Raw genomic sequence first — 23,468 nt, forward strand, 5'->3', positions numbered from 1 at the left:
TCGACAGGCCTCAAGGCATTCAAATAATTATTTTCTTCAAAAATGACAGCGTCATTTTGAAATAATAATAAGAAGAAGAAATAATAAGAAGATCGTAGATTTTCCAATATATATTTTTATTATTATTATTACATTTCATTTATTGATATATTTTTGTATTGTATTTTTAGCTTTTTTTAAAAATTAAATATGCAGCTTTTTCCCATTTAAAGTATATATATAATATTTTTAGTAAAAAAATAAAATAACTGAATATGATAGGCTATAAAAGGAAGATCGATAAAAATAATAAAATTCACAATAAAAACTATCATAATAAGGTAAAAAAACACAAAGGAAATAAACAATTTCGAAAAAATAACAATGCAGATGAAAGGGCACAACTACAAAAAGAGATTGACGAAAAGTTAAGATTTATAGTGGAAGAAAATAAAAGAAAGCAATATGATGAATTGAGACTCAACATAGAAAATGAAAAAAAGAAGAAAAAGAAAAATGATAGTGGGGAAGCAGAAAGTGATAACGAAGTTAAGCGGTATAAAAACAACTTAACTATAATTGACAAAAATGTATTAACACAAGAAGAATTTAAAAATCTACCAATAAGTAAAAAAACATTAAGATCACTAAATGAAAATAACTTTACTCATATGACAAATATACAATCGGTGTCTATACCTATAGTCTTATTAAATAAACATATATATGCTCAAGCACAAACTGGAACAGGGAAAACATTATGTTTTTGTGTGCCATTAATTGAAAAACTTTATAGAGAGAATATTGATAGTTCCAATAAAATATTAGGAGGATTAATTATAACTCCAACAAGAGAATTAGTATTTCAAATATTTGAAGTTTTAAACATGTTAAATAAATATCATAAATTAAATATTTGTTGTGCAATAGGTGGAAAAGATGAAGAAAGAGAAAAAGCTATTTTTAGTTATTCCAATATTATAGTATGTACACCTGGAAGATTATTATATCATTTAGAAAATAATTATTATTGTAATTTAGATTATTTAAGTACTTTAATAATTGATGAAATTGATAAATTAATTGATAAAAGTTTTTATGATAATTTAAAAAGTATTTTATTATATAAACCTAAAGATAATTGTCAAATTTGTTTATTTTCAGCCACAATATGTAAATTTTTAAGTATCATATTAAAAACATTTAACATTAAAGATTATGAATATGTCAGTATAAATAATAATGACAAATATATAGAAAGTAATAATATAAAACAAATATATATTGAATGCAGTATATATGACAAAATTAATTATTTATATACTTTTTTATTTTCAAAAAAAAATAGAAAAATAATTGTTTTTTTTTCAACATGTAAGCAAGTTCGATTTATGTTTGAAGTTTTTAAAAAAATTAAAGTGGGTGTTATGAAATTTTTACAATTACATGGAAAATTAAAGCAAACATCACGACTAAACACATATCATTTATTTTCAAAAAAAAATAATTTTGTTTGTTTGTTTACAACGGATATAGCTTGCAGAGGTCTTGATTTTGCTTCAGTTGATTGGGTTATACATTTTGATTTTCCAGAAAATTTAGAAACATTTATTCATAGATCAGGTAGAACTGGTAGATTTACTAATGTAGGAAATAGTCTTATCTTTTTAACAAATGAGACTGATAATAAAAAATATTTTTTAAATGTATTAAGGGAAAATAATATTGAAATAGTTGAAAAATTTATTAAAAAACAAAAACTTTTTGATATTAATAAAAAAATACACTCTTTAAACGCAGCGTTTGTTGAAATTAAGCATTTAGCAAAGAAAGCATTGATCATTTATTTAAGACATTTATATATTATTATGAAATTTAGAGGTATTAAAAATCTCGATTTAAATCAGTTAGCCTATGCATATGGACTTATCGAATTTTCTCAAGAAATGATGGATGAATTGAATATAAATGATGGAAATAAAATTGAAATGAAAAAAAAAAGATCCAGATTTGAAAAGTTTTTAGAAATACTCAAAGCTCGCAAGTCGAAAAAGGGAGGAAAAGAAGGAAATGGCGATGATGCAAATGAAAACAAAAAGGATAACATGAATAAGTCAGAATACAACAATGTTGATAATAGTAATGAATCAGAGGATGAAGTGAGACCAAGCAAAACTCTAAAGTCGAGAGATACCTCCAAAGGAAACACAAACTCAGACAATGATGATATTACGAATATGCAAGAAGAGGATGATTTATTTGTTCCTCAAAGGGTTGAAATTGAAGACAGCGGTCCTTTATTATTACCAACTAAAAAAAGGCGAAAACGAGTCAAGGTAGCCAAAATTCTAAGTAATAGTGTATTATATGATGATGTAGGAAATGAAATAAATGATGAAAATGTAAAGTTTAAGATATTGGTAAATGAATTAAATGAAAATGAAGAGATGGAACAAAGCGATATAGAAGATAAAGATACTGAAACAGATGATGCATATACAAAGAACAATCGTGATGAAAAATCATATATTGAATTATTAAAAGAAAAAGTTGAAAAAGATAATGAACAAATAAAAATTGATAAACTAAGGAAAAAAGAAAGTATGATGAATAGAGATAATTCCGATGAAGAATCTGATTATGACGATGAATCATCATCTTATCAAGAAGACAACTATAACAGTTCTGAAAATAGTACCATCATGAGTGACCAAGTTGATGATACACAAAAAATGAACAAATTAATTGATAAGAAATCTCAAACCAAAAAACAAAAAGAAGATAAATTAAATGGTAAGATTTATTATATCTATGTGTATATATTATTTGGTATCTTTTTGATATATCATGCATTTATATTGTTTTTTTGTGTATGTATTTATGAGGATATTTTTTTTCATATTTCCAAAATCGGGGGTATATGTTTTCCCCTATTTTTCCTCTATAATTATTCCATAAATAAATGTGGAATTTTATAGAAAGAAATTAATTCATCATTATTGAATCGTATGACTATTACCATTTGGTTATTTCATTATTTTATCTATTTTTTTTCTTTATAGAAAATATATCAGATTTAGAAGACAAAGTAATGATGTTTTTATAATTCGGATGGTTCCCAAATTTTTGAGAATATGATGAAATCTTTAATAAAATACATTAGGCATAAAATGCTAATATATATTTTTATTTGTTTAGTTAGTAATTTAATTTTTGTCATTTTTCTTATTTTTTTGTTATATGGAATTATATATCCATGATGTTTCTTCTTAATAATTTATACATCGAACTATAAGAAGCATATGCATATAATTTTATTTTGGTTACTATGTGTGTATATTTTTAACTTTTTAAGTATAAAAAAAATTTGCACATAAGCATATTTTATTATTTTTGCTTTTTACTATTAAACAATGAATCATTTTTTTAATCCTAATGATATATTATCATAATTAGTATACTAAAAGTAGACATCAATAATTTTTTACCAATTTAATACACTTCAGAATAGCATTACTACTTTTTTATCATAAATAGTTGTCTATAAAAAGTGAAATGTAAGACCAACATGTTTGTATATGTGGTACCTTCATTAAATAAGGCATATGCCCTCCTATAACAATATATATAGCTATCCTTGTTTATTAATACATTCTTTAAAATTTACGACACACTGAGATTATTTACATAATAAATTCGATACCACAAATATGGAACTAATTGCCGCTAACATAATTTATAGCTATAACTTAATATATTTGAACTTGAAGTTTGTAAAGTGCCCGTTTAGCCTTATAAAATTTATAACATAAATTGCAATAAACTATTTTCTAATAAGAAATGTAGTATTTATTCTACTTAAAGAAAATTGCTTATAATATATAAAAAATATATGTAGCATTACTTAGTATATGATGCTATTGTGAAATCATTTAAATAAAAAAATTTTTTTTCATTAAAAGGGGTATATTACAAATCAAACTAAATAAAATGCGATTTTTATAATAACAAAAAATAAGCATATAATCAAAAGGTAAATGATTATTTTTTTTTTTTTTTTTTTACAAAATTAGCTTATTATAAATTGGTAAAAAAAACTATTGTACATATGTAATTTTATTATATATACTTTATAAAAATAAAAAAATATAAGTGACCAAAAATAAAATATTTTATGATATGCTAATACTATGAGTTATACATGTATAGTAACCGGCTGTATGCTCCTCGGGGTATGCAGCTGTAACCGTAAGGGGAAAGCAAAGCAATTTGCGCAGCCTTTAAGGGATGCTACATATGTCGCGGGAAATTCAATATATAAGAGCTCTCGTCTGTTGCAAGATATAAGTTACTGAGCATGCTATGTTGGAAAGATAGCATGCTGGAGTAATAATGAATTGCGGAACGCCTTAGGCTGGAAACAGAGCAGGGTTAGCAATCGCTTGTATACGGTGCAAAGTTTGCGATGAGCGATTAATATATCTCGAATCTCGTCAAGCATGGTAAGCACACCAAAGGGTTGTTTTTTTTATATAAGAAAAAAATAATATATATAAATATATATATATATGAGGGAAAAAATATTTTATTAACATCCAATATAAGTATATTATACAAATTTAGTAAAACTATTTAATAAATGTGGCTTATTAAAATTTATTATTTCTATTTGTATTAAAAATATATTCATTTTTTGGCCAATAAAAATAAATATAATATAATATAAAAGATTTTTTGTATATATTTTTATTAACCAAATAAAAAATTTATTGTTAATCTTTTTACTTTGTTAAAGACGATTTACATATCAAATAAATTGTTAACTAAATATCTACATATATTATTATGACTTTTTTAATATAATTATCCAAGTAAAGGATGTGCTATATAAATATTTTTTCCAAATGTTTAGATAAAAAATTGTAGACAAAATTGACTATTAAGGGATATATTATACTGCTATTACAGTTTTACTGCTATATATTTAGTATGAGTTTGTTTTTTTATTATTTTGTCCATAATTAGTTTTATAAAAAGTTACGAGGTTATACTCATATGAAAGTATGATTAATTTTAAACCTATACTTCACATATGTGTTTTGTTACAATTTAATTAAGGAATATTCTAACCTTTTAAATAATATCAAACGGAAAATTACATTGATAATACCATTTTTATATATATACAAAAATGAAAGTAAAGTGGTCTACCTATTAACATAAGTATACCCACATTATCAAAAGCTTCCCATCACCCATGCATTATAAGTGTATACATTCTTGTATATATACCATAAAGGATATTTCTACCTTTATTTATTCTAACAATAAAAAACAAATTTAATACTACATTTTATATACAATAAAAGTGGCTAAACCCATCGAAAAAAAACAAGTTATAAACAAATGTATTACAATACAAAATCATCATTTCAATAAATATCATAAGTATATAAAATTAATAAAAATTATATTTTCATTTAATTAATAAAATATACTTTTTTATATAAATTTATTTAATAAAAAAATTAATAGTAAAAAAAATATAGCGTTTTTATTTTTATATATAAAAATTTTTTTTTATGATATAAAAAAATGACTCATCACTTTGTGTTCCCGAGCGGTCTCCCACCTCAGTACTAGCCAAGCCTTACAGTGCTTAACTTCAGAGTTCTGATGGGATCTGGTGTGGCCACTGTAGTATGAACGAGTCAAAATAATAATGTTTTTCGTATGTTATATTCGTATCGATATAGCATATATATTATATAGTAAAATGTTATTGCCTATTACTACTATTAAAAAAAAATTATTGAATATATATAGTGCATATATTAATAAATTATATTTATATATATATATATAAAATAATAATATACATATGCTAATGCATGTAGGGTTTAATACAAGGGTACCCAAAAAATAAATACCATATTTTTTTTTTAAATTATAGTAAATAATTAATTAAGGGTTAATATTCGTTATATGACTATACACGAGTTTCAGGCTAAAATAAACTGTAAAGTATATTTTCTTTTTAAAAATTTGTTAGTATTAAAAAAATTATTTTTTTGATATAAAAAAAATGACTCATCACTTAGTGTTCCCGAGCGGTCTCCCACCTCAGTACTAGCCAAGCCTTACAGTGCTTAACTTCAGAGTTCTGATGGGATCTGGTGTGGCCACTGTAGTATGAACGAGTCATAAATATAAGGTTTTTTGTATTTGATATTCATATTAGATAAATAAAAGGAAGTAAATATATATACGTAAAATATTTGCCCTATTATTATATAAAAAAAAATTGATGCATAGTGCATATATTATATAATAAAATATTTGGTAAGGCTTAGTATAATCATAAATATATTGTTTAAATTTTATATAATATTAATTAAGGTACAATTAATATTTTTTACTTGAATAATATCGTTTGTGCCTAAATGAACTAAAGGATTTTTTTTAAGGATATTTTTAGGGTTAAATAAAAATTTTTTTTAGATATAAAAAAAATGACTCATCACTTAGTGTTCCCGAGCGGTCTCCCACCTCAGTACTAGCCAAGCCTTACAGTGCTTAACTTCAGAGTTCTGATGGGATCTGGTGTGGCCACTGTAGTATGAACGAGTCATTACTATTACTTTTTTTATATTCATTTATAAAATTTATATACATATTCATAAATATGTATATCACTTAAAGCTTGAATATACTATCATTATAAAAAATTTTTATGTATATATATTTTTTTATATTTATTTTTAAAGGGCTTATAAGGATTATTAAAATAATTAGGGGAAAAATATAATTTAACTTCATACAATATCATATTAAATTTTTTATATATCACTTTTAAATATTATACGAGGTTTTTCTTTTCTATTATACCTTAAAATTAATTTGTCAATTTTATTTATTTTATTAAACACTAACAAATTAAAATTACAAGTAATACCTCTTTAAACATTAATATATACATTTTCAGATTTCATTTAAGCTTGCAATAAATATATTTAGTTTTGAATAAAAGTAACAATCACTAAGTCTTATACATATATATACAGTAAATATTAAAAACCTTACTAACATTCGTATCTTATGTTTTCAAAACGTCTAAACATAATATGAAAGGCTCCTTATGAAAAATAATACCATTTGTTTCATATTCCTAGAAATGACCACTGCTTTATATTTGTTCCTTTAACAATATTCAAATTAAAGATGGATATATAAATTAAACTTTTCATAAATATATTGGTAAATTAGACGTGGGTATAATACAAAACATTTTCTTACAATAATCCACAAAAATATTCTAAGGGTAAAAAGATATTCATATGAAATATTACTAAATAAAAATACATATTATGTATATAGAAAGTAATATTTATATAAATATGGCATTCTTACATAAGCCTATTTACAAGTGATATGCATGAATATACGTTATTCATGACGGTTTAATGTAAAAATGCTAAAGAAAAAAGACTTAAATATAAGCACAACTAATTAGAGAGGAGCACTAGCTCACAATAAGAAAGATATTTAAATGTAGTTTCTTATGCATTATATAGCATACCGTGAATATATTTATTATTTACGTATATTATAAAGTATTTGTTCACGCAAATACATATTAGAAATATTTTAGTTAACTTTATTAATACACCTTTTCTATTGAAAATAACCTTATTTTGTTCGTAAACACGTAAAAAAAATATGTAATACATTTACATAATAATTAATATACCATATTAAAAATAATATATATATTAATTGTATATTATTTAATAATTTAATATAATAATAAAAGTTTAAGAAAATGATATAAAATTTTTTTATAAATAGAAAAAAAAGTGAGATTTTTTTGATGGGCTACTCCGGGAATCGAACCCGGGACCTCTCCCACCCTAAGAGAGAATCATACCACTAGACTAAGTAGCCTCATTTAATGCTTATCTATATTAAAAATAAATATTTAATTATTTATATATTTGCTTAAATACAAAACCGAAAATAATAAAAATTATTCAAAATATAATTGCATTATTAGTATTATGCAAAAAAAAAGTTATAAAATATAATCCCTGGTTTATGTATGCATAAACAAAATATATGGTTAATAATTGAACGATATAAATCTGTATATTATTAAATAAACCTTAAAATTAATAAAAAAAACGTGTAAGCATAACATTAAAACTACTAATTATAATAATAAATAATTTTATGATGTTTTATCGTATTATATATTTATTACAATTTTAGCGTATAAAGGTTATACATCACTTTTACAATAAGCTAATCCTCGTTATTATCATAGTATAATTTCATTCCTCAGGTAAATAAAATACAACATTTTTGTTTATTATTTGCAAGTATTAGTATGATTGTTCAAAAGCATTTTTATTTGAGGTTAAACCTATGCTGAATCAAGATATTATTATGGTGGTATCTTCGATATTGTATGTTTTATTTCCATTAAGGTGATATTTTAATAAGTCTATGTAATATCGAAAAAATATAAACACCTTATATTTTGAGATAAATAAATGCATATACATAATTGCAAAACTGATAATGGATTACTAGGTATGTGTGGTATTTATAGTGGTATTTAAATTATAATTTTATTGTGTTTTAATCAAATATACGTTGCATTATTTTAATAACAAAAATGTCCTTATAATTTTAGACAAATATGAAAGCATGTTATTTTTCAAATGTTACATTTATGGGTGTGTATATACACAAAGTATAAGGCATGAAGACATTTAAGATAAAGAATATAAATTATAATTAAAAAAACAAAATTTGTATGCTTTTCGTTAAGCATATATGATATATAAGTTTTAATAACAAATATATATATAGAAAAATTAATATACTTTTAATTAAATTGCTAAACTCGGAACATTATTATAAGGTAAAAAATAAATAAAATAAACAATTAAACCAACATAAAATTATATATAAGTAAAAAATGCTATATAACTATATTTATTTATAAAGGATTTAAGGTAAATATGTGAATAATTTGATCTAAGCATACATCATTATGATTTTAGTTAATATGTTTCTATATTTTCACTTAAGCTAATATTTTATCTGCAAGTTCCGGTATACTTATAAATTCATCATTTTTAGGGTCAATATATTTTTTAAATGCTTGATAATCATCTTCTACCAAAATATCGCTCATTGTTCTGACCAAAAAAACTAAAATATCTACTGACAATTTACCAGTGTTTGATTTATCTAATACTTTTAGTGCTTCTATGATTTTCTCTTTTGGTGTAGAATCACCTAAATGTTTCTTTGCGATTTTAGAATATTCGACTATTGAATAAAGTTTATATTCTTCACTGTTGGCATATTTACTATCTGGTGTTATTCCAATACATCTTAAGCCATATATTAACTCGAAACTGGAAACGTAACCATCGGCATTTTGGTCTACTGCGATAAAGGACTCCTTAATTAAAGTATCAATGTTAGACATTTTTTAAGTAGGTAAATTTTTTATAATAATATTAATGCTGCACAAAAAAAAATATAAGCATATAAACACATGTATGTAACAATGTAGGATTGTAATCAAATAATACACAAAAATGAATTTTTATAAATGCTTATTAAAAAATATATAAATATAGATATTCTTTTCATATATTTGTAAATAAATTCAATAAAAGTGTTAATTTTGATCTAAAAATAATTGTAAAATGCAATTTAATTTTACTTTTCACGAAGCATAAAAAATTGGATGAAATGGAAAATAATTTATTATGGTATTAAATATTTTTAAAATTGCAAAAATACATTTATGGATATATTACATTTATTTTGCAGACGTTATTATATATTATTATGTCTCATAATATAACTTTTTTTATATTGTTTATCATAATTCTTCAATCAATTCTTGTTCACATTGTTCATTAGGTTCCTGTAAAATGTCCAAAAAAAAAAAAACTAGCTATTATCATTCATAAAAAAAAAAATTTTAGTTGTTTTTTTAAAATAATTCAGATATTTATTGTATTTATTCTGTCTGTTCATGTAAATATTAAAAATATTTTTTAAAATAAAGAAATGGCTTGTTTTTTTTATTAATGTTATTTATATTTTATTATATAATTGTTATCTTAAATTGGTATGTTAAGAAATGTTATCATATTATATAGCTACACCCAATTAATTTTATAAATTGTTAAGCCATTATATGCATATGTATATTTGTGGAAATATTCGAATAGCCATCATATAATAATTCTTTACTATTTTTTGGTTGTTTACTTGAATTGGAACTTCAGACACTGTAATGTTTTTTTCCCTAAGTTCATTGTCATTCAAATTTTCGTTGCACACATCAAAAATACCCATGGATACGTCTATAAAAATATAAATAAAAATAACATATTTCATAATTTATAAATTTTAAAAATGGTTTTAGTTATTAAAACAGTGAAAAGAATAATAGTAAGGAAATAAAATTACCCATAACAACACAATTTTCGTCAATATTATCATATGACTGATCAAACATATCCTTGTCGATTCTCACACTTTCTTTATTCATATTTTTGATATGTTCATTGGATTTTTCAATTTTTGATAAGAAATTTTTATATTTATCTGCAGAAAAATTGCCTATTAAACTTCTGTCAATCTTTGGTTTTTCCTTTTTTATTTTTTCTTGCGAACACGTTTTTTCTTTGTCTTGATGATTTTCATCATTATACAATAGAAATTTATTTGATAAAGTATCTTTGAATTGATCATCTAATAAGCTTCCTCTATTTATTGTGCCGCATTTTTTTGTTTCATCCTCATCATTTACTTTATTTTCTTTCATTTCCGTTTAAATATTTAAGTCTTTAATGCTTTAATTTTACAATTATTATTAAAGGGTAAATTAAAGCCAAAGCTATATTATTATTTGGCTTATTGTCCCTTTATCCCGATATGATAGTATTATAAAAATTTTTAATTTTTATTACTAATAATAAAGCATGAGCCTTGAAGGTTATCACTACAAATCACTTAGTTAATATCAGTCATACTTTATGCTATTTTTGGTAAACGGAAGAATTTTGTACAAATAAACTTTACAATAATGCAGCGATCCTATCATTTCGTTTAATTCATTATTCATTTATTTATGCTATTATATATATTTTTAGTTGTTAAAAAATTATATGTTATAAAAAAAATAATACAATGACAATATTAAGAGCAATATATTTTTTTTGAAGAATTATTCTCATATTAAATTGAAACGCCACATGAATAATTAAGCTGGTGATGTATTAATGCAACAAAAATGCAATAATAGCGTCATAACATTAACTTATGTTAATATATTTAGGAATATGGATATATTTAAATATTTTATTAATGTGCAATAAAATATTTAACGATGCTTGAAAAGGTGTGAATTTTACTTTAGCGTAAAAAGCAAGCCATTTGATGGGCTTGAGGGAATTTTAAGGGAAAATGTAAATTTACACAACATTTTTGAGAAAAGGAAGGTTTTCATTTAAATACATATAACATATAGAAAGAAAATTGAAATAATTGTTTGTTTCTTTGATTTTTTATTATTTTTTTCAAATAGGTTTCTTTTCAAAATTTTATTGTATTCTTCATAAAATGTAAAGAAAGGGTAATAGCTTAAATGCTGGTTAAAAATTTCAAATGGATATAAAGTTTCCGTATAACTGGATGCTTATATTTGCTTATGCAATAAAGTAAAATATAATGGGCATATCCATATACACCTAGATCTATCAATATATATCAATGAATATTTCATATGAAACATAAGAGTCTACCATCTATTGATTCGATTACAATAGCAATGTATAAATTTCCTCTTAGAAAAATGTGAATAGTAAACAATTGAATATATTCTTTCGTTTTCTTATGTTATAGATTATGCATAACCACTTAATTTGTTTACAACCTTTATGGTGCTATTATTAAATTATTAATACACTATTGAGAATGAAACACTCACCAATTATAAAGAATAATATGTGTACTTTTTACTAAATTTATTATTTTTTTTATACGTTTGCATGCTTAGTGTACATTAAAAAATACTAATAATTTAAACCACATAAGCGTCTATTCTTGGTACGATGTATGCACATGCAATTTTCGATAAATTAAATAGAACAAATCGATAATCTGAGATCTCAAAAGAAATAAATTAATTTAACTCTAATTATTTAACTAATTGGAAAAGGAAATATTTATTATAAAATTAAAAGGGGAAAAACACGATAAAGAACAAATTTTCATTTTTTTTTAATAATAGAACCACACTTGTTTAGTTGTGTGAATATTATAGTTATAGAGATGTCGATTATTTACAACTCATATCATCTTCTAAACAATGAGTAAATAAATATATTTATATGCACACTTTTTAGTAAATATAAAACCAATATATTTCAAAATATTTTATATAAAATATCAACTTCTCGAAATATTATATGAATAAATATGTGAAAGTATTGAATGAACAAAAAAAAATTTACAATTTTGTATTCTTCTATTATATTAGAGAAAAAAATACAACCTTATCCTTATAATTCTCATTAGATATATAATATACGCATACAAAATTTAACGAATAAAGCACGTCAATTTTATTTAAATTTGTTTATTTTGTTTTGTTTTTTAATATGTATATGTAGATCAAAGATATAAATTGAGCAAATGAATTATCTAGGAGAATAATATTTTGTTGTTTGCTTATTTTGCACAGAACCGTTGTAATTATTAGTGCAACCCATCTTACTATTATTGTTTTTATTTTATTTTAATTTGTTTCTTTAATATTTTTTATGTGTATGAAAAATATGAAACTAATTTTGGCTTATTCTTTATTTTTTTTACACATTTTACGCAACAATGTGCTATGCAAGAATACCAGAGAATACAACTTACTAGGGAATGCACTTAAAAGTGGTAGTATAGTTGATCACCTTCAAGTTATAATAGAAGGGAAATATAGAAATATTTTGTCTGAAGTTAATGAGACTTTATTATCTTCAATAGAAAATAATGAATCAGTGCCAATTGAAATTTTATTATCTACGATAAAATTATTGGATGATAAAAATAAAGAAACTGATGATGCATCCAAAAAAAAAGATATTGAGCAAACAATTTTATACATTAAAGACGCCATAAAAAATTATTTAGGGAATGTTGCAAATAATGAAGAAAATGATATAACAAAATTAAATAAAAGTAATTTAATGTTAAAATTAGATAATTATTATACTAAAAGGGATCTTGAAAACTTGAAAAAAAAAAGTAATGATATTATATTGAGAAAAGCTAATTTAGGAAAAAATTTAAAAACATTTAGTACCTCTAGTGAATCATTATTATTTGGTGCCCCAGGTGATCTTAATTTATCCGATGACAGTGTAAAAGAATTAAATAATGTGATATCTATTAAAATTTTAAGACAAAGAAATTATAAAGATAATTTCCCATTTACTATGGAATCCGAGCCTGGAGTTCTTAACAAATTAGTAGATTTATATACACCTTTACTTGATTTTAATTTAGATTCTTTAGAAAAATATAAAAATAATGAAATAAAATACTATAATGATTCTAAAAATGAAATTTTTTATTTATTGCGTGATCATATGAATCTAGGAAAATTTTTATTGAAACTTCCTATTAGTAAAATGCCAAATGCTAAGCCGAATGATGATATAAAAGAAAGTAGTGATGTTGATAATAAAATTTATACATATGAGAATAATAATATGGAAAAGGACAAGAATGCAAAAGATTATTCCTTAGGTGCATACAGTACAAACCCAGTTTATACATATTCAAGTAAAATTAAAAAAATTCCTATAAATAAACCCAATGGAAATAGTGAACCAAAATCTCGAATTAGCTATTTATTGCAGAAAAAAATGGACCGAACTCATTTGAACAAACCCGAAAAATACTATAATCATCAAAACGGGTTAATTTACAAAATTAGACCAAATGGGTATAATAGCCAATTCATAAATTCAAATAATGAGAATGCGGAATATTATAAAAAACACAATAATATATTATTTGAAATTATAATAAAATCACATTCATTAACAAATAATGATACTTGCAAAAAAATTATAATAATAAAAAAAAATGGCGAAAATGGTTCAAGCGAAAATAGCATATCTGAAGATACAGAGATAATATATGACGGTGATTCTGCAAAAAATTGTTTACAATATTCTAAAAAAAATGATGATTTATATTATGTTATACCATTAATACATTTTAATGATACATCAAATAGTATGCGCTGCTTATCATGTGATGATTACGAAAAAGGAATACATAATAAATGTCTATTCAATGAAAAATTTGTGCATCTAAATTACGATAATAAATGTATTGTTTGCATTCCATCTAATGCTATTAGTAATTGTTTATTTAATAGTCGAAACGTAAATATAGATTCATGTAATGGTTGTTGCAATTCCATGAACCGTTTACCTCCTAATGATAATAGATTCCATGCATTCAAATATATGTTCCCTTCATGCAAATACATATATAGAGGCATAGATCCGCAGGATAATAATAACGGTGATTGCGATTCTTGTATATATTATAGACAGGAAGAGCCAAATTTTAAGCTTGGAAAGATGAATAAACATAGAAATAAAAGAGTATATGCAACGAATCACAAAAAACTGAAGGATAAGGATAAAGCATACAATAGAAAGAATAATAGACACCCAATTGGAGAGGAATCAAATGAAAACGATATTGATGAATGCATGTTCTTCGGATGTGTAAACGACGAATATTATGATGAATACGAAAATTACAATATAAAAACAAGAGAAACAATTAAGTTAAGTAGTAGAGTTTTTGATCCTATAAACTTGAAAAAAAATCATAGTGATTATGCATATAATGATGAAGAAGTTAATGAGAATGTGAATAAGGAAGGGTATATTAAAAATGATAGAAAAAATTTTGAAGACATAAAAAAGATGTACGAAAATGTTAGCAATAATTTAGAAAATGAAAAAAATAGGGATACTGTAAAAGGTTCAAGTGATTCGGATAATTATGATGATAGTGAAATTGATCAAGAGCCAAACAATATAGAATATTTTAAAAAATTATATTATGAGATTATAAGCAATAATAATGATAATGAGAGTAATAAAAATGGTGATAATGATTATTATGATGAAACCATCGATAACTTTTATAGTCTACGATTTTTTTATAAAACCAAAATATTTACAAAAAAGAAAAAAGCAATAAATGCATATATAAAAACAAATAAGATAAGTGCCGATGATAACAAGAGAAATATATTGTTTTTATTTAAAAAATTATTTAAAAATGTTTTTAAGGATCTGGATTACAAAATAAAAGACTCAGGAGTAAGCTTATCTCCAGTTATTAACGATTCAAATATTATAGGATTTGATGTCGATTTTGGAAGAGTAGAAGTTCAATATGCTGGTTGTATAAACATGCTTCGTTATTCTGTATTTGATATTCAAAACATGGCTATCTATTTTATTACTCCAGATAAAAAATACATTTTGCTAGAAGATGTTATAAAAGAAATAAATGATGGGAATGAAAAGTATAATGATTATAATAATGAAGATACAGAAGAATATATTAATGAAAATATGCACAATGATATTGGTGAAAATTCAAATAAAAATAATGAAACCTCCAACAATGAAAATAGTTTAACTTTAAATGAAAATAATTCTCGTAGTATTTTTGGAAATTTAGAATTAAAATTGAATAATACATATAATCAAACGGATAAACCATCTGTCCAAGATAATAAAAAGGAGATTGACGATAAAGAAAATTCATATGAACCGAATAAAGATGATTATTCTAAAAATGGTGGAAAAGACTCATTAGATGAATTAAATAAAGATCAAGAAGAAAAGCATGAATTGTTGGATAAAATACTAAACGAATTTAGAAATGGGAAAGTAAAAACACCAGCACTAAATGAATTATCAAAAGTTTTATCAGAATATGGTAATTTATTATCAAAAGAGGATTTGAAGGAGATTAAGAATAACCATAAAAACGTTGATATTCATAAGGGTAATAAAGAAAACAATGATTCTATAGAAATAATAATAAAAAAAAATAGTAAATATAATGCAAGAAAAGGAAAAACTAATGATAAAGATAATATAGCCAATGAGTCAAATGACCAGAGTGAGTTTATTTCCATTGATCAGGATGGATATAAAATAATTAATGAGACATTGAGAAAATATATGGATAAATATTTTAGCGTTCATAATATTCTCATACATTATATTGAAAATAATGATATTTCCAAAAAGGCAATTCATATTACATCTGATATTGATGCTAATTTAGATATGCTTAAATCCAGTATTTTAGCTATTTCTAATACTAATGGGGAATCAATAGATGATTTTAGGTTATTCCTTATACCTAATGATATTGAGAAATATGATCCAAATAAATTAGAAGATATACCATCATTTATAAGAACTGCAAATGATTTGCATAATTATAGTAAAACAAAAAATATGAAAATTTTAATAGCATCTGTACATGGTGGTCCTGGTATAAGTATCGAGCCACAAATCTTCAACTATTTATATGAATCAAATAATGATACCTCATATAATGAATCTGCATTAGATGTAAAAGAAGGAAAAGAATCTACAAATACTGAACTGGAATTAAATGGATCTCACTATGATGATGAAGAAAACATGGACAATGTTCGGATTTTAGAAAATGAAATATATGATACTACTAAAAAAGAAATACAACCTAATGAAATTGTAAAAAACGGAATAGAAGACACCAAATTAAGGGGGAAAACAAGTGGATCATCTGAGGATTCAAACAATTCTGACAATAGTGCAGAGGCGAAAACAACTGACGAAAATAATGCAGAGCACAACGATGAGGATGCAACCGTTTTTGAAAATAATAATCAGTACAATACTCCAAATAATTTCAATAATATTAAAATATATATAGATAATCCAAATAGAAAAATAACTATATTAAATGGGGTTGTATTCAAAAATTATACATTAAAATTGCTTATAATGGATATTATGAACAAGATATTACATACCCCTTCAAATTTTGTAGACTTAAACTCGTATAAAAAAGGAATATCCACATTTGGTATATTTGATTGTTTAGAATATTATTCTTATAATACAAAATCGAATATTATTAGTTCTTTATTATTTGAAAAAAATATAAAATTAATGGATATATTAAAAAATCTTAATAGCAAAGGTGAATATTTATTGATAAAAAATAAACAAAGTGAATATTGTGATGGTGTAGATAATTTGAAATATGTAAAAATCCCATCGATAATTAATTTAAAAGCACCAAAAGAGATATATTTAGAATTTCCAATATTCCACATAGATGAACGTTATAATTTTGTTCATAACAAAATAAGTTTTATGAATGTACCAGAAGATTATACAGCATCCAAATTATGTAGTGTAATAAAAAATATATTGAATGAAGCATTAGAAGTATATGATTTAGATCCTATAAAAAGTTTACAAATATATAATATAATAGAAAATGAATGGGAATCCATTGAAGATCATGTTTTGGTTCACGAAATAAAAATGGACAACAATTATTTATATACATTATTTATTCATGATACATTTTTAACTAAAAGATATTATCAAGCTATGTCTAATTTAATTATTGATTTATTAAATAATAATATTTATATTAAAAAGTTAGACGTGTATATTGATTATAATTATAGCCCTTACACACTTTATAATATACCCATACATATGTCTTTTTTGAATTTAAAATATTTACTTTTATATCATACAAATGCATATTTGTCAGATTCATTTTTGAATGAATTCTTTTTTACATATAATGAAAAATATCTTCAAATTTCATCTGTTAATGATATTGATAATACATATAATCCTAATAATGAAGTAGATGATTATATTTATGAGGAAGAAGAATATGAAGAAAGTAAAAGTATCTTTAGTTTTTTAACTAGTTGTACCAGAAATAATAATAAAAGATATAGTCTGTTTTTACTTAATATGGTGAATACATTTTATAAAATAAAATTGAATTCGAATAAAATGATGCAACCAATATTGGAAGATTTACTCAAAATATCTGGGAAAAGCTCAAATGAAAATATTATAGTTGAAATAAATAAATCATCTACAAAGTTAAAAAATATCGAAATATATTTAGGAAATAATTCCAAAAAATTAAAAGTAAAAAATGTACCATTAAATTTATTAGTATGGAGATTTATAAATATGTTATTAAAAGGATCTTTTAATGTACCAATAGAAGATCAAGATAAATTATATAATTTATTTGTATTAGTCCCACGAGATAAAGATGCAATGATTAACCGTGATTATTATATTTCTACAAAACCAGGGTATACTATTGAAAAGTTATTAAAGGTAGTTGGAGCAAATAATCTATGCTTAATTAAAGCGTATCCAGATAAATTGACACATATTAAAAATAGTACATATTATTATGAATATGCTATGTTTAGTTTCGATGCATTACCCAAAGTTATTGATTTTTCAAATCCAATTGGATTATTAAGCTTTTATGTTAATTATAAAAATGAAAATAAATTAATTAATATAACCAATGCACCTGAAAATATAACTCCAGATAAGTTGCTAAAAACGATTCTTTTAGATATGTACTCTAAATGGCAAAATTTTCCTAAAGATGAAAAAATCAAATTTTCATTATTTTTAAATAATGAAGAAATAAAAAATATAAAAGATTATATTAGTTCAGGAAAAGAAGCACAACTACGTACATTAATTTCTTTAGATAAAAAACATAGTTATAGTAATAATAAAAAGAAGTTCGTAGAAATAGACAAAATACCTGAAACAAATTCTATAAAAATTCAAGAGGCTGAATTAAAAGCAATGCAACTATATGATAATGTGTTAAGAGAAATTTTATCTAAAGGAAATATAGATTATAATAATATAAGTGTTACTGGATATACAATATCAATTAATGTATTTGATGGTAATGATTATAGTCCTGTTACTATCTTTAATATACCTTTAAGTGCAACTAACAAAGACATAATTGCTTTCTTATTAATTAAATCGAACCATATTAATACAAAACATGTTGTAGATGAGTTTCTTTTATTAAACAAAGAGTCGTTTGACTTGCTAAAAACAAAAACTATATTAGATCAAAATGTTGTATTTATTGGTGAATTAACAGGACTAATTGACTTAGATAGAGCAAACTTGTATTTAGTTCATAAACCCCAATTTAATTCTTTAGATAGCATATTTAAAAATTTGGCGAATAAAAATTATGATTTTAAATCAGAAAAAATAGATGCTTTGAATATTAGTGAAGCAAAAGGAAGTCTTATATTTAATGTTATACTAAATCAAAATAAAAAAAAAGTTTTTAATGTCACAAATATACCTTATAATATGTACATAATCGATCTTTTACGATATATAGTTGGATATCAAAGAAAATGGATATACAAATTTGTCGATTTTTATATAATTAAAGGTAGTGAAAAACATATTTTAAATGATCATTCAGGCATTATAACATATGGTAGATCAGTTAGCGAAATTTTTACGTTGTGCAAAAAAAATGATCCATGTACTTTTCACATAGAAATTGGCTCTAACAAAGTTGAGGATGTTATAAATAACATAATGGGGGATAAAATTGATGCTTTTATTAGCAGAAATGCCAATGATAATCAAAAAAACAATAAGGATACAATCTTAAATGAATTAAAAAACAAAATAAACTCAGAAGAGGACGACAATATGGATATAGATTTGTCCGTATTGCGTTTTGAATTTAATGCAGGATTATATGATAAAAATATATTTGGTACATCAACAATTTCTAATATACCTAAAACTTACACAGTAGAAGATGTTTTAAAATACATTAAAAATGTGTTAAAGGAAGATTGTAAAATACGAAATGCTGAAGATTTAGAATTAGAAATAAAAATTATATATAATGATACATATTTAACTATACCCAAAGAATTAAATATAGAGTATGTTATAAATTATTATTTTATTAACACACCATCTATTGTATCTGTTACAAAGGATGATAATTATGAAGATCCTTTTAATCTTATTCACTTAATTTTAAATAATACAAAAATAGACATGAAAAATAATGTATTTGTTAAAAAGGAAATCCCATTATATGTAAAGAAAAATAATAACTTAGAAAATATAAAATTAAAAAATATTCCATTATCAATTACCGAAGATAATTTAATTACTTACATAATAAATTATTTAACAAAAAATTCAGAAGTTGTAAATTTTATGAGAGATAATACATCTATTTGTATATATCCTGAATGCTATCCTGTATATATACATTATGATAATAACCAACTATCATTTATTGCTTCATTGTCTTATCATATAGCCTTAAGAAATATTAATTATATAACAACAATAGAATCTTTTGAAAACTTTTATGGTAATATGAGCCATTTTGAATTTGATTTTTATAAATATTCGCATTTTAATGGATCTAATATAAGTAATTATAATAAAGCTGACATCAAAGAATTAATAAATTTTGATATTACTATTCATTTCCCAACTATTATTAGAACAATTCGAATAAAAAATTTTAATATTAATATGCAAATGGAAGATTTGTTTGCTAAAATATTTCAATCTATAACAACAAATAGATACAAATGGAAAGATTTGTTCACATTTATTGGGGATGGGTCTAAAATAAATATATCTGAAGAAGGAAGCAATAGACCTGAACAAGTAATCGACACTTTTAAAGATTATTTAAATGAAGGAAGTAATTTAACATTTATTTATAAACCTGATAATAATGATACTAATAATTATATTATTCCTAGAATAATCTATATGCCAGTATTGGTAAACTTTCAAACAAATTATATATCAATAAAGACGGAAATTAGTGAATTTGAAAATAGTGTAACGACAATGTATGGATTTCCGGATTATTTAAGTCCTAGTTTTATGCTAACATTATTGCAATATAACCTTTTTAAAATACTAGGAAAAAATTATTTGTCAATTTACGGATGCTCATATGATAGTAGTTTGTGTTCAAACGAAAGCAATCTGTTACTAAAGAATAAAACATTTTATGAAGAGAATGTAAAAAATGATAGCTCTAAACAGGCTATGAAATTTGTATTAAAATTGAAAAAGAAAGACGGTAAAAAAGTGAACACAATAAACGATTTAGTTCCTCTTGAATTAAATATATCATGCCAAGAATTAAAAAATGATGAAGATATGGAAGAATGTAATGATATTATATCTTCTTTAAATTCGTCTTCTATATTTTGGAGAAATGGTATATTAGGATTTATAGCAAATTCAATAACCATAAAAGATTACTATAATAATGCATTAACATTACCATATATAGATTACAGAGTAAATGCGAAAATATTAATTCAAAATATATTAGAACATATAAATATATTACCATATTTATATAAATTATTCGAATTATCTCATATTGATAAAAAGTGTGTTAGTTATAAAAAAGAGCTTAAAAATACAGTACCCCATATTCAATGTTTATTATCTTTCGGACTTAACATATATTTTGATATACATAACAATGGAGAATTAGATATATATAATGGGTTTGAAACAAAAGATAATAAATCAATTGATATAACACATATATATTCTTTCCCTAATTTATATGAACATAATTTTGCAGAATTTTATATTTATAATGATAATAAGACAAGATTGTTAGTAAAAAATGCATATAAGTATCTGACCGTTTCTAGTTTGTTAAATGAATTATCTAAAGCTCGATGCCGTATTCAGGGATTAAAATATGATCAGATATCTTCTTTTTATAAACTTGTATATGTATTGGATGACAATAAAATTGTAGATATTCATCCAGATGAAAATGTAGAATTTATACATAAATTAGTTTTAAAATATTCACAAGAAAAAATGATATTAAAAATCGTAAAAAAAAATCATATTTATAATATAGATATACCAAAAAACATGAACTTAAGTTGCTACCCCCCATTAATTGACCTAAATAAAAATTATTACCAAGTTCCAATAACTTTACAAATAAATGCTGAAAGTTTTAATAAATTAAATGATGAATCATTTCCAAGAATAATAGTTAATAATGTACCAGGAAACACTTTAATAATGTCTATCAAAGAATATCTCGTTTCTTTGTTTAAATCATATATTAAAAGTATAGCTGATAGTAGTGTCAATGCAAATTTTTATGAATTTGATATTGATATGGTAATTGCTATCTATAATTCAACTATAAATAGAATACATAAAATAAATTCAAATTCTTTACAAGACTTAACAGTATCTAAGTTTTTTAAAACGTATTATAATGCATCATTAGTATTCCAAATGGAAGAAATTAAAAATTTTCCAGAATATGTATATGATGAATTTATTAGCAACTTTTCAAAGGCTACTATTGATTTTTCGATTTCTATCTTCTAAATTACTAAATCAATTAAATAGTAAAAATATATAACTTAATTTTTTAAAGAAAATTATATTTTACATTTAAATGTACATATGCTTGCCCATAAATTGTGAATTTGAACATTTAAAATTTTATAGCTATTGTATATAATAAGATTCCTATTGTGATATATTACACAAGTAGCTTCGATATGTTACACCAAATCATATGCGCATATTCCCATATTTGTGTACAAATCGATACATATATTTACATATAATTTGCCTATTATATTTATTTATCACATTTTTTTCCTAATGGACAATTTCATCCCCCTCATATTTCTTCATTTTACAAACATATAATTGGTATATCGTATATTAAAAAACACTGTCTCCTTGTATATAAGGGAAAATTATGAAATAAACAATTATATATATATACAATAAGTTTATATGTCTACTTTTAATATCTTATGATGATATTATACAGAATAAAAAATAGTCTATATAAGCATCTTTGTAATAATTAAAAAATTACAACTACTTCATTAATAAAATGCGACTATAATTTATTTACCTTAACTGGCATAGTATTGTGCTTAGCATTTTTTCGAAACTAATAATATTCATATTTTAAGAAATAAAGTAAACGATGTGAAAAATTTATATTATTGCTATATAGAAAAATCAAACTAAATATTTAAAAAAATGATTGTTCCCACGAATTAAAAAAGGAAAATATATAACTAAATTCACAATGAATGAATTCCACTTTTCCTATTTATTTTCAATTAAAAAAAAGTAAAATAATTCGTATTGTACGCAAAAAAAATAGTTATTTCTTTTTTAGAATTTCGAAAAAAATTTATTTACATATATATTGTATTTTTATAACCCGCAAATGACTCCATTTCT

General features: G+C 23.0%; 4 protein-coding genes and 4 non-coding genes across 8 annotated transcripts; 2 read left to right on the forward strand and 6 right to left on the reverse strand.

The window, feature by feature from the left end:
- Nucleotides 1-254: 254 nt before the first annotated feature.
- On the forward strand, nt 255-3,085 carry PVVCY_1002920 (ATP-dependent RNA helicase DBP4, putative; the record flags this gene model as incomplete). Its single annotated transcript, XM_008625741.1, has 2 exons — nt 255-2,772; nt 3,042-3,085. 2 exons carry the CDS (start codon nt 255-257, stop codon nt 3,083-3,085), a joined length of 2,562 nt encoding a protein of 853 aa, XP_008623963.1.
- A 2,490-nt stretch (nt 3,086-5,575) lies between these two features.
- Nucleotides 5,576-5,689, reverse strand: PVVCY_1002930. Its single transcript, XR_552292.1, has one exon. It is a non-coding gene; the product is annotated as a ribosomal RNA (ribosomal RNA).
- A 376-nt stretch (nt 5,690-6,065) lies between these two features.
- PVVCY_1002940 lies at nt 6,066-6,179 on the reverse strand. The gene has a single exon (XR_005176815.1). It is a non-coding gene; the product is annotated as a ribosomal RNA (ribosomal RNA).
- A 313-nt stretch (nt 6,180-6,492) lies between these two features.
- On the reverse strand, nt 6,493-6,606 carry PVVCY_1002950. Its single transcript, XR_552293.1, has one exon. It is a non-coding gene; the product is annotated as a ribosomal RNA (ribosomal RNA).
- Nucleotides 6,607-7,851: 1,245 nt separating this feature from the next.
- PVVCY_1002960 lies at nt 7,852-7,923 on the reverse strand. The gene has a single exon. It is a non-coding gene; the product is annotated as a tRNA-Pro (tRNA).
- A 1,147-nt stretch (nt 7,924-9,070) lies between these two features.
- On the reverse strand, nt 9,071-9,481 carry PVVCY_1002970 (calmodulin, putative; the record flags this gene model as incomplete). Its single annotated transcript, XM_008625742.1, has 1 exon — nt 9,071-9,481. The coding sequence occupies one exon, from the start codon at nt 9,479-9,481 to the stop codon at nt 9,071-9,073; it is 411 nt and encodes a 136-aa protein (XP_008623964.1).
- A 402-nt stretch (nt 9,482-9,883) lies between these two features.
- PVVCY_1002980 (conserved Plasmodium protein, unknown function) lies at nt 9,884-10,837 on the reverse strand (the record flags this gene model as incomplete). The annotated part of the gene is made up of 3 exons (XM_008625743.1): nt 9,884-9,928; nt 10,279-10,373; nt 10,480-10,837. The coding sequence occupies 3 exons, from the start codon at nt 10,835-10,837 to the stop codon at nt 9,884-9,886; spliced, it is 498 nt and encodes a 165-aa protein (XP_008623965.1).
- A 1,999-nt stretch (nt 10,838-12,836) lies between these two features.
- Nucleotides 12,837-22,586, forward strand: PVVCY_1002990 (liver specific protein 1, putative; the record flags this gene model as incomplete). Its single annotated transcript, XM_008625744.2, has 1 exon — nt 12,837-22,586. The coding sequence occupies one exon, from the start codon at nt 12,837-12,839 to the stop codon at nt 22,584-22,586; it is 9,750 nt and encodes a 3,249-aa protein (XP_008623966.2).
- Nucleotides 22,587-23,468: the final 882 nt, after the last annotated feature.

This window comes from Plasmodium vinckei, assembly GCF_900681995.1.
Source record: "Plasmodium vinckei vinckei genome assembly, chromosome: PVVCY_10".
Lineage (NCBI taxonomy): Eukaryota > Apicomplexa > Aconoidasida > Haemosporida > Plasmodiidae > Plasmodium > Plasmodium vinckei.